Source organism: Lacerta agilis, chromosome 7 (genome assembly GCF_009819535.1).
Source record: "Lacerta agilis isolate rLacAgi1 chromosome 7, rLacAgi1.pri, whole genome shotgun sequence".
Classification (NCBI taxonomy): Eukaryota; Metazoa; Chordata; class Lepidosauria; order Squamata; family Lacertidae; genus Lacerta; species Lacerta agilis.
In genome coordinates, this window is record NC_046318.1 from 30,281,321 (window position 1) to 30,293,820 (window position 12,500).

Consider the following 12,500-nt stretch of genomic DNA (forward strand, 5'->3'; position numbering starts at 1 on the left):
CTTCGCTCATCAAGCTGCAGAATAAAGCACTTTCAACATATTTTACCTTTGTGTAGGCAGGTGTCAGTGATTCCACACACAACTGGCTCCAAGCTATATATTTTTAAACATGTAACACAAAGGATTTGGGTGGGCCATTTGCATTAAATAATCTGCATCCAGAGTGCGGAAGGAAATTTCAGAAAAGCTTAGCTGCATGAGTCTACTTTCCCTTCCTATATTTCCACCAACTCATTTTTCCATAAAAGAATGCAAAGCATCAGCATCAAAAGAAAGAATAGCAGCATGTCCTCTCGCCACAGTTTTACTTTGAAATATCACTGGGGTGAGCGAGTCTTTCAATTGCACAGTGAAAAATGCAAACTGCTGAGCCAAGTCACATCCGGCCACATTACTTTGAAACTCGAATCAGATACAGAAAACTTTGGATCATTAGGTAGCAAAGCTTTTAAAAACCCCACAGGTGCTACTTCCCCTGCCCCTCTCCAGTTACTGTTAAAAATGTTTATTGAAATGTCCATCAGAATGCATCAGCAAGTGAAATAATCCTTTGTATAAAATAATCGCTGATGGGCATAAAAGTGAACTGATACTTCAACCAGATGATAACATAGAAATTGTATTGATCACCACAGTAATGATTAATATCCTTTCCCTTTGAACATCATTTTTAGCCCTTTTCCATCTTTCAAATACTCTACTATTGAGCTGTCCACTATTCCCCCCCCAAAAAAATCTGCTTTCTCTTCCCTGAAATCTTTTCTAATATTCCAGTCATTTCTTGAACATGACATGAGAGGGGAGTAAGTCTTGGCCCTCTCCTGCTCTGCTCTTCCCAGATAGAAAGTAACATATAATCTGGTATAATACTAGTCTTAACTGCATCCAGGACTCCTTGAATCAACTTTCCAGGCCCAAAGAGGAGTTTCTTGCAAGAGATGAAAGCAGCATGGGAAACCAACAGAGATGCTTCGTTTCTATAGAAACAGCTTCCCAGCAGCTCACTGCACTCTGAACTGCCAAGGCCAGGTCCTCTCTGCTGCCGCATAGTGACCCCTGCTGGTACACTCCTGAGTCTGCTTATGTGTTCTCCTGCTTGTTGCTGAGTCTTAGAAACATAGAATTAGGGTTGGAAGGGACCACAAGGGTCATCTAGTCCAACCCCCTGAACTGTAGGAATCTTTCACCCAATGTGGGGCTCGAACCCACAACCCTGGAATCGAGAGTCTCATGCTGCACTGACTGAGTGGCAAAATGGTGCCACCAGAAGAGATCTAGGGAAAGGCGGGACTCAGAGCTGAGGGAGTTGATGTGGTGTAGTGGTTAGAGTATTGGGCAAGCACCTGGGAGACCAGTTTCAGCCATGAAACAAACTGGGTGAACTTGGGCCAGTCACAGTTCCTCAGCCCATCCTACCTCACAGGGTTGTTGTGAGGATGAAATGGGGAGGGGGAGAATCATGTACACCACAACTAGAGCAAAACAAAAAAACAAACAAACAGATGTGATATTATTCAACTACAAATTGTGTTGGTATTTTTAAGTAAATGGGGCCCACACATCTAGACTTAGGGCATGGTGCTGAGGGGACATGGTTTAACCCTTTGCCCCCACATGGCTACCAATCTGGATCCCCTCATGGCTGATATTTGCAGTGGTAATAACATCCCATCGACCGTGGCTCTTAAACAGGAAGATTCCAAGAGTTTTGGTTGTGTTGCTTCACATTTCTGTGCACAGACACAAGTTATCGGCGTTGCAGGACAGAAGTCAATAAATCATTCCCTGACTGCTAACACCTGAGAAGAAATCTCAGGGAATTGCTCCTAGAATGACAAGGAATGGGCAAGTGTTTCGCAGCTCCCCCCCCTTTTCATCTGGAGCTCAGACAAAAGATATTAAGGGTAGGAGGTTCTCTCATGTTCCCCATCCATCATGTTGAGTATCATCACCGAGAGTGCTTCCACACAAGGCTGCTTTCTCCAGCACTGACACCATTGTTCACTTATTTATTAAAATCCAGATGATGCTTTTCTCAAGCTATTCCCCTCCAGTGTTTTGTTTTCCCCTGTTGTCATCTCAATGGTTTTTGTAAATGCTGCTCTGTGGCTGTTTCTAAGCTTTTGATCTAGTGCAATTGCGGCAAAATCCTTCCAGGCAACACTCCATAAATGCAGAATTTTCCATTCTGCTGTTCCCCAAGTCTGCTGCTTTACAACCCTCTCAGAGGCCAGTGGGAGTCAGTTCTGGGAAAGCCCCAACCCTTCTCCTGGCTTAGGGGAAAGAGCAGTGGGACTCTCTGACCTCCATGAGACTTCAGTCCCCATCCTTTCCCAGCTGGTAGGAGGGAGGAGGAGGTGGGGCCTTCCTTCCACTGCACACCCTCCAAGTGTCCCTATTTTTCAGGGACAGTCCCAGATTTACAGAAGCCATCCCGCTTTCTAATTTGGTCCCCAAATGTCCTGCTTTTCCTTAGGATGTCCCTATTTTCATCAGAGAAATGTTGGAGGGTATGGAGTTATGCGACCCCCGAGCCATCTGAAGGCAGCCCTGTAGAGCAGGCGGGGTCCCCAAACTAAGGCCCAGGGGCCGGATGCGGCCCAATCGGCTTCTAAATCCGGCCCGCAGACAGTCTGGGAATGAGTGTGTTTTTACATGAGTAGAATGTGTCCTTTTATTTAAAATGCATCTCTGGGTTATTTGTGGGGCATAGGAATTCGTTCATTTTTTTTCCAAAATATATTCCGGCCCCCCACAAGGTCTGAGGGACAGTGGACCGGCCCCCTGCTGAAAAGGTTTGCTGACCCCTGCTGTAGAGGGAAGTTTTTAAAATGTTTAATGCTTTATTATGTTTTTATATATGTTGGAAGCCACCCAAAGTGACTGGAGCAACCCAGCCAGATGGGCGGGGTATAAAGAATAAAATGATGATGGTGGAATAGGATGTCCCTATTTTCATTGGAGGAATGTTGGAAGGTATGCCACTGTCATCATATTGGGCATTGAGTAACAAAATTTACCTGTATATACAAGGTGGAGAGAGAGAGAGAGAGAGAGAGAGAGAGAGAGAGAGAGAGAGAGAGAGAGAGAGAGTTTGGCTCAGAATCAGGATTTCCTCCCTTTGCTCCATCTTTTCTCTCTCTCTCTCTCTCACACACACACACACCTTTCTCAATCTTGGTTTGGAGAGAGCCCTTGAACTGTGCTAGCAGAATCTCTTTTCTTTTTCTGTTTCCTTTCTCCAATGCATATTGTGTGCAATTGGTAGCGGCTGTGATTTTTAGCACTGAAACTCAGAATTAGGAGGTCAGAAGAGCCAGAGGCTATTTGGGGGGATGGCAGGGGGCAGCTGTTCCCACATGTTGGATTTCTGGGAAAAAACCAATCATGTTATATTTCACATTTATGCTCCCATCCTAAACACATTTTCTTTGAAATGTTGAATTTGATGGAGCAACTTGCACATAAAAATGCTTAGGAATTGGCAGCTTATTTTATTTTTCAACCCAGAGTCTTGTAACACCATCATTCTCCAGTCTCCAATCACAATTTCTTGGAGCAGACAGAAGTGTGTTTTCCCCTGACAGAGCAACCAAATACCGGTATATGTTTACTAAGAAGCAAGTCCCATTGAGTTCTGTTGGGTATAGAATTGTAGCCTATGTTTCACACATCCCTCATTTCCTGAGGGTGCATTTAGCACGCAGAACACCTTGAGAGGCATGCTTAAACCACAAATTCATTGACTCCCTGACAGGTTTGTAGGGCCAAAATTCGCACCTCATAACACACACTTTTATTTATTTATTTGAATATTTCAACTCCACTTCCTCCCCAAAGATTGTTCAAGGGAGCTAACAGCAACAAAAATCTTACCAAGCCAACCATCCTTCTTTCCACCCTTCCAGCATCTCAAAACGTTGTGGATTGTCCCTAAATTCAACCCTGAATTGAGCTTCCAATAAGTCTGAAATCATTAAAAAATATGCCCCTGTTCCCTTTGCCTGAATGTAAAATATGCAAAAGAGGACACCTTTAATAGTTGTGTAGAAGAGAATAGTTGCGTCATGCAAACTATGCCTGCTGAAATCATCTCAGTTCCCTCTGTTTGTTCTGACCCCATCTCCCTCAGATGCTCATGCACAGATTAAGTGCATAATACAGGAGTGTAGGCCTTGGTGAGAGGCCTTGCAAAAAGGAAAAAGGAAGGGGAGGAGAGTTTGAGGAGGGAGTGCTACAGATCCTCACCCACAAAAACAGGGGGGGGAGGCTATGAGAGAGAGCTGTCAGTGGCTTGGAAGAGAGCTTAGGTTCTCTTCCCCATGCCAGGTCTATCAGCAACTGAGCCCAAAGGCAACTGCCCTTCGTTGGTGACAATAAAGAAAGGCATTTTGAAAAAATACCCTTCCTTCATGGGACCACAGGTGGGAGAGCTTGAGCTACCTGTAGGTTCTGGTGGCATCAATGGTTGTCAGAAGATTGAGAACATGTGTGCCAGCAGAGCTTTGAGCTCTTGAAATATGCTTGGGGTGATTAGCACTCAAATAGATGATTAGCACTCAACAGAGCTAGTGCATTAGTACAGTGCAAAAGGTAAACATGCTTGTTTTGTTGCTGCTACCATCGGAAAGCAACCCGTGTTGCATCAGGGGTAGTTACGAAGTCTCTTTTAGTCTCTTGTAGAATGACAATAAATGTTATAATCCTGGCTCCTGGAGCTCTGGACCTGTCCAAGTGTGGCTGCACAGTGTAATACACTAACTATTTATGCATTATGTACCAAGCTTCAAGCACACATGATTGTGGGGGGGGCGGAGCTATGCCATCTTGGCATGCGGAAACCCAGTTTTTGACACATTTTTCTTATGGAGCTTCATACGGCGCTGTTCTTGTGCCACCTTCTGGCTAATATCTGCACTGCTATTTAATATAATTTTTTCTGTGTTGACCTTAAAAATAAGCAAGCTGTGCCCTCTGAAGATAATGTGATGCCGCCTCTGTGTTATTTTTCAGTGATCAGCGAGCACCGTAAATGGAAACGGCTAAATTCTGCACTCGGTTAAACTTTGAGATTTTTCCCGCCATTGGAGCAAGCACCATCAGTGGGGGAAAGCTTAGCCTGCGCAAGTCTAGCCCATTTCAGCCCCATAGGTAAATTAGAAATAGGCCACATGCTGAGTCTGTATGTTGACATGCTGCAAGTAACCTACTGGTAGGGTTTTGTGCTGTGATGTGTCTCAAAACTATATTCAGAATATGGAAACTGATGCTCATGATTTGAAGCCGGTTCATTATGGGTTTGAAGTCTGTATACTGTAGGATCAATTTTTTATTGGGGTTGCCCCATGCTGAAAATGTTGGGGGAACAAACCTTTATTTTTGCCCCTTGCATCATTCCCCCCCCCCCACAGGATAACTTGGATCAGTCATGGCATGCTCAGAGAATGTGGGTGGCGGTGAATACTTTTCATAAAGCAGAAAAATAGCCTAAAATCCCCCATGCCTTTTGAAATGACTATCCAGATGACCTCCTGGCAAATAGAAGGGGAAGAAATGGAGGCAGTGAGAGATTTTACTTTCTTGGGCTCCATGATCACTGCAGATGGTGACAGCAGTCACGAAATTAGAAGACGCCTGCTTCTTGGGAGGAAAGCAATGACAAACCTAGACAGCATCTTAAAAAGCAGAGACATCACCTTGCCGACAAAGGTCCGTATAGTTAAAGCTATGGTTTTCCCAGTAGTAATGTACGGAAGTGAGAGCTGGACCATCAAGAAGGCTGATCGCCGAAGAATTGATGCTTTTGAATTATGGTGCTGGAGGAGACTCTTGAGAGTCCCATGGACTGCAAGAAGATCAAACCTATCCATTCTCAAAGAAATCAGCCCTGAGTGCTCACTAGAAGGACAGATCCTGAAGTTGAGGCTCCAGTACTTTGGCCACCTCATGAGAAGAGAAGACTCCCTGGAAAAGACCCTGATGTTGGGAAAGATGGAGGGCACAAGGAGAAGGGGATGACAGAGGATGAGATGGTTGGACAGTGTTCTTGAAGCTACTAACATCCATGGGGTCACGAAGAGTCGGACACGACTGAACGACTGAACAACAACAATCCAGATGACATCCTGACATTTACTTTTCAGAACAGCAACTTTGCTCTAGGAGTGCTGTTAACTACTGTAACAGCCAACAAAGGCTGAATAAACATTAACATTTAAAGAAAACAAACATGCCCTTTCCCCCAAATCCTGGGAACTGTAGTTTCACCCTCCCAGAGCTACAATTTCCAGCACTTCTAACAAGGTACAGTTCCCAGGATTCTTTTTCTGTGAGGGGTGTGTGCTTTAAATGTATGGTGAGTACACAGCTACGGTGTCCACTCATAACCAGTTCTCAAAAATGGGCCATTTAATCTACACCTGCATTCAGTGGCCAATGCCAAATGCCCCCGTTAAAGTTAATTGCATAATGTAGGCTTCTCAGCTTAAAACAAGACCAATAATTAGTTATTTTGAAATGACTTCCATGTGGTTTAACATAAAACGAGGCAAGTAAATTTAGTGAAGAGTCTCAGGGTTTGGGGGAATGGCAGAAAGGCCGGAAAGAGTTTGCATCATTACTGCATTATGTACAACAATGCACAATGACTCAAGTATTTTTACAAATCTAAGGGGTGCCCATTACATGAATCATGCTTAGCTTGACTTCATAAAGAATGTAATCACATGTACCCTATCAAGCTGCACTTCTATATGCCTATATATCTGGAAACTAATGAATGAGCAGTCACTCTCGGTGCTTTATTTCAATTATCCCAGCAGCTGAGTAGTGGTGAATGGCATGGTTGGATTCAGCCAGCCAGCCAGCCAGTGCATGGTGGGAGGGAGAGATAAATAAAATGTGACATGTAGGTGCTCTGTTATAATCTCCTCATTCATTGGAATGAAAACTATTATGATTTCAATAACTTTAGAAAACTCAGCAAACCCTGAGAACTTCCTTTTCAGAAGAATGCAATGTTCCTCCGTTCCAACGAGTTTGGAAATAACGATTGCCTTCAATTGTTCAACTTTCCTCCCAACTTACCCTCTTGCTGATTTTTCATAACCAATAATACAGAAAACATGAAACATAACTCCTTCTCCTGCCTGAAAAATAACAGAAACAATTACCCCCCCCCCCATGACTGCTCACTTTGATTTCATTCCACCCCCCTCCCCTCCAAGGCCTTGGGCTTAACTATTCAGAAAACAACTAGACAAATAAATTTTCAGAAAATGGGAGAAAAATGGGAAATCATTTTTAAAACTAAAAGCTCAGTTTGATTTGGATATTTTAAAACATTGCTTTTATTAAAGATTTTAAAATGAATCATGTCAATAAATTCTAACAACAATCAAAATGGAAACAAGGGAATAAGAAACCATGTTGATGTATATGTATTCAACACATAACATGAGCATAGCATTTAGGATTATCATTTATAGAAAAGGTAAGATGGAATTCTTAGTGTCCATTCTCAACTCCTCAAGGAATGCAACACAGGGAAATGTTTTAATTGCACACGGCTGGGATTCACCATGCATTGAGTAAATCTATGATTCTAAAGTTGGAGTGCAGCTGGTTTGCAGAAAATCACATCAAAACACAGCATTTCAGAAGAAACTATGAGATACCTGTGGATTGTGAAAACAAAATATAAAATCAAAAAATCAAAAAATCCTTCCGGTAGCACCTTAGAGACCAACTAAGTTTGTTCTTGGTATGAGCTTTCGTGTGCATGCACTGAAACAGTGGAGTGTGGATAGCGCTGTCTGCATGTGGATTCCAGAAATGGGTGGAATCACACAACTGTAGTGTTGGAAGGAACCCTGAGGATCATCTAGTCCAGGCAGAGGCAAACTCAGCCCTCCAGATGTTTTGGGACTACAACTCCAATCATCCCTGACCACTGGTCCTGTTAGCTAGGGATGATGGGAGTTGTAGTCCCAAAACATCTGGAGGGCCAAGTTTGCCTATGCCTGATCTAGTCCAACCCCTTGCAATGCAGGAATATGCAGCAGTCCCACGTGGGGATTGATCCTTCAACCTTGGCGTTATCAGCACCATGCTCTAACCAGCTGAAGTCCACTGGAGCTACAGTAAATGGTAAGGTGCATACAGCCTAGTTGATTTATTGTATTTATTTCATCACCCCATAACCAAGGTTTTTTCTAGGCGACAAGCAGTTAAAACAATTTTAGAATCACAAAATTCCATACACCAACCAGTTTCAGATTTTTCAAACCCATACTTCCAGGTTGTACTAGCAAAGAAACCCAATGACGGAAGGGTGTGTGTGTGTGTGTGTGTGTGTGTGTGTGTATCTTAAATTGTTTTTAGAGAAAATTCACATGGTATAGGGACACAATTATTCAGTATCTATAACAGAATTTTTATCCATTTCACTTTTCCACAGAGGATGCAGAGAAGACTAAACGTTCGTAGGCAGGCACTTATGATCAACTTGGTTGGCTGCACAACAATTTCCTTTCAATTCAGATTTTGTTTGCATTGTGCCAAGAAAGACTTCCAGTCAGGCGGTGTCAGAGGAAGTTTTATTTGGAAATGATTCCAAAACCTTTAAAAATATAAGAAAACAAAAACAGAGTTACACACAGAAGGACAGTAGCTACATGAAATTTGGACCAACTTGTTTACTATGTCCCAGTCCACGGGATTGGGAACCCTTCATGAACTTAGGGAAAGGATTGTAACTCGGTGATAAAGCCCATGCATGCAAAACATCATGGGTTCAATCTCCACCATCCATAGCAGGGCTGGGAAAGACTCCTGAGACCTTAGAGAACTGCCAGTTACTGTACACAGCAGGGTTGTCCAATGTGGTCCCCTCAATATGTTGTTGGACTACAACTCCCATAATCCATGTCCATTGTCCATGTTATCTGGGGATGATGGGGTTTGTAGTCCTACATCTGGATTCAACATGTTGGCCACTCCTGATGTACAGTGCAGACAATACAGAGCTCAGTGAACCAATGGGCTCTAATCTATATGGCAGCTTCACATGCCGGGTTCCAGGGTGAAGTAGCAACATACGTGGTGATGAGACCACACAGCTTTTCAGTGAACACTTGTTTGTTTGGGTGTGTGTTTTTATTGCTTATTATTATTATCCTTATTTACATCCTGCATTTTTCCCTGAAAGGAACTCAAAGTGGTTCACATATAAAATAGAAACAGGTAAGATAGGCATGGCCAAATTCGGCCCTCCAGATGTTTTGGGACTACAATTCCCATCACCCCAGACCACTGGTCCTGTTAGCTAGGGATGATGGGAGCTATAGTCCCAAAACATCTGGAGGGCCGAGTTTGGCCATGCCTGAGCTAAGAAGATTGTGTGTGTGTGTGTGTGTGTGTGTGTAATAATTAAAAAAAAAACCAATTAAAGTTATTACACATTAACAGAATTTAAAGCTTGTCTATGATCTATTAAAACATCCAGATGATTACAATCTTATCCTTGTGCATAGTAGCACTAGGAAGCTGCATGGTTGTATCAGCTCATCTGCTGAAATCAGCTTTGTTTACAGTTGAAGAGCAAAAGCCAAGCAGGACCAAGGAATATAGAAACATGACAAAGCTCAGGAAGCTCTTGTTGCCGAAGCAGACTTGACTGGACCAGGAAGCCCTCAAAAACTTTTCTTCCTGTCCAGAAGGATCCTATAGCCCACCTAGGTGAGTGCAGTCAGTCCAATGTCTGAGCATACTGTACTGAACTGCCTTGCAGAGGCTGCTGGAAGCAATTCAGTGCCTCGCCAAAAGGGGGCAGCTGGACACAAACCCCAAGGCTCTGAGTTCAAGACCCAGCAGCAGTGTAAAAAATGAAGTAACATTTGGTAGAAAATGAATGATACATTGACAAACAGGATGTACAAACTGTTTAGTGTCTAATGACACTAGGAGTCCTTTGTACTTATGAAGGAAAAAAGAATGGAATTCTCAAGACTCGCTCTTAACTTATGATTGTTATTAGGTATAGATCCAAGTGTATTAATTAGAAGTAAATCTGATTAGATTGTTTTGCTATAGGGACTAAGTAATTATTGGTTTTGCAAAGAGACAGAATAGATAAATGCATGTTTAAGTAACATGCTTTCTGGACCACGTGATAATTGTTCAGCTGCAGTTCTTTTTTTAAAAAATGCTTTGAACATTTCTACCCCTCTCATTGCTTAAAAAAAACTACTCACAAAAATCCATGGACTTTCAAACTTGTATAATAGTAGATGCAGTCATAGCTGCTTCTGTATCTTTCACCTTTGGAACTGGTTTGAGGGATAAAGTGACTTGTTTCAACACAGGCTTATGTACACAACAACAGAATCAATTTCTTACATTGTAGTCTAGAGGCATAAGGAATGGGGAAACTAAAAACAATGAGGCCGTGCCAGTTGACACCAGCTTAGTGATTTACACCTAGAGGTATGTTTTCAAGGAGCAATTTTGAAACAATTCTATATCAAATACTAGTGACTGACATTAGCATGGCAACAACAGAAAGAAATGGGCTTACTGGTGATGATATATGTCAGGGTCACGTCGTAGCCTGGTTTGGAATCCTATATACAGATCATCCCAGAGCAATCCACGTTTCACTGTGTGCCTCATTACACTAACTCGGGCTTTTATCTGCAGTGAAAGACAAAGTGCATGAAAATCTGGCATCAATTTTATTTGATATATTAATACAAGCAATAGGCAGAATCCAAAGACCACCTTCAGTTCTCATTTTCTTTCTTTCTGTCCTACTGAAAATTCTGAAAGTTCTGCTTCAATTTCAAGGGCAGCTTTGTGTGTTGTGGTGTTGGGGACACTGCTGTTTGTGAAGCACAAGTCCAAAACTCCCTTTGGCACACAAAACTGGTTGTGTAGCTGTTTGGATGCCAGGCGCTGCTTCTGTTCTGGAAGATGCCCATGATATAACCACATTGTCCTAGTTCATACTAAGGGTTGCATGGCTTGCTTAGCTTAACTATGGTTTGTTTGAATGCACGAATCCAGCCCAACATGATCCTCTTTTGGCCCCTGGGCAATTCAGCTCCAGGGACCACCATTCGCTCCATAAGACACACAGATATTTCCCCTTACTTTTTAGGAGGAAAAAGGTGCGTCTTATGGAGCGAAAAATACAGTAAGCTCAAAGAGATTCACTTCACACAATGAGAACCATGAAAATATTTTAACAAACTATATACAGTATAAAGAAGCATAAGCATTATGCATTCTAAGTGCTGGTATACTGAGTTAAACACACACAGCTTTATAGTCGTCGCCCCCCCCCCCATAAAAAAATCCCTGTCAGCAGAAATAAGTGAGAGCAAATTGTTGGCCTGGGAGGATATATATATATATATATATGAGAACATGAGAGGATATACATTTGTAATCCTTACTTCCTCAAATGGACAGTCCCGGTTTGGTATTTCTGTTGGAAAAGATAAGTCCAAAAAATCCACTAAGTAGTTGTACCCTCCAGGCAAAGGACTGAAATCATCGTCAGTTTCTATTACCTAGTTATGGGATATAAACAACAAGAGAAGGTTGTCATTTCAAACAAATGTTGTGCAATCCCCCAAACTGTTTGGTTTTTCCTTGATTCTCCCATTTACTCTTGGTGCTCAACTATGAAGTTCTTCTGACTAAGTTGTGCTTACTTAGTCACAGGTATCTCACTTTAGGATTGCTGCCTTATATTTAATATATTATGTTCCAATTTCCAACATCTTTGTCCTCTCTGTGTAGTAGTTTATCTGTTTTGACTTTTTTCATCCAACTTTTTATGAGTCGAATTTGAGGCAGGAAGTCATAATTCTTTGAAGAGAAGGGTTCCTTTGCCTCCAAATTTAAAATGAGAATAAAAGAAATTGTCTTGCTGTGTTAGAGAAGAAAAAAAACCACACACACAGCTTTATAGTTCAAGAAGAAATATTGAATGTCACTTAAATATAATTGTCATCTTAATTGTTATATGTCCGAAAAGATGGAATTTTAAAATTTTTGTATATCCCAAAATTAAATTTTAAATTGTCAACAGTGACTGTATATCCCAAACTGTCGCCATCAATTTCATGCATTTGAGGGTGTTGCCTACAGGAGGTCAAATCACAACTGTTATTCTTTAAAAAGTGTTTGCTTTTCTTTGCTAATGCAATTGAAAACAGATACCGGTAATCTTGTAGAATTTATCCCCTAAGTAAACAATATATTGCATTTGACAAATACTTGTACAGTCCTACTCACCCTTATCACAAGGTTGTAGCCTTTAAACCCAGCCCATAGATAATATTCTTTCACCCAGGAAGGATAGAGAAAAATATCATCATCGACTGCAGCTCCAAGAGTGTGTAAATATGGCTTAAAATCCCATGAGTCCTTGAAAATTTTTGTCCCTTCTGGAGGATCAACAATTCCTAAACTAAGAGAGAGAAAGTAGACAA

The 12,500-nt window shown here is 41.9% G+C and overlaps 1 protein-coding gene across 1 annotated transcript in view; it reads right to left on the bottom strand.

Moving 5' to 3' along the window:
• Positions 1-8,430: 8,430 nt before the first annotated feature.
• Positions 8,431-12,500, bottom strand: part of LOC117049787 (cytidine monophosphate-N-acetylneuraminic acid hydroxylase-like) — a 55,475-nt gene continuing 51,405 nt past the window's right edge. The window contains exons 12-15 of the mRNA XM_033154728.1: positions 12,304-12,478; positions 11,457-11,573; positions 10,577-10,692; positions 8,431-8,620 (exon numbers count right to left, since the gene is read on the bottom strand). Coding sequence (XP_033010619.1) covers positions 8,533-8,620; positions 10,577-10,692; positions 11,457-11,573; positions 12,304-12,478 — 496 coding nt within the window. The 3' untranslated portion in view covers positions 8,431-8,532. The remainder of the gene's footprint in view (positions 8,621-10,576; positions 10,693-11,456; positions 11,574-12,303; positions 12,479-12,500) is intronic.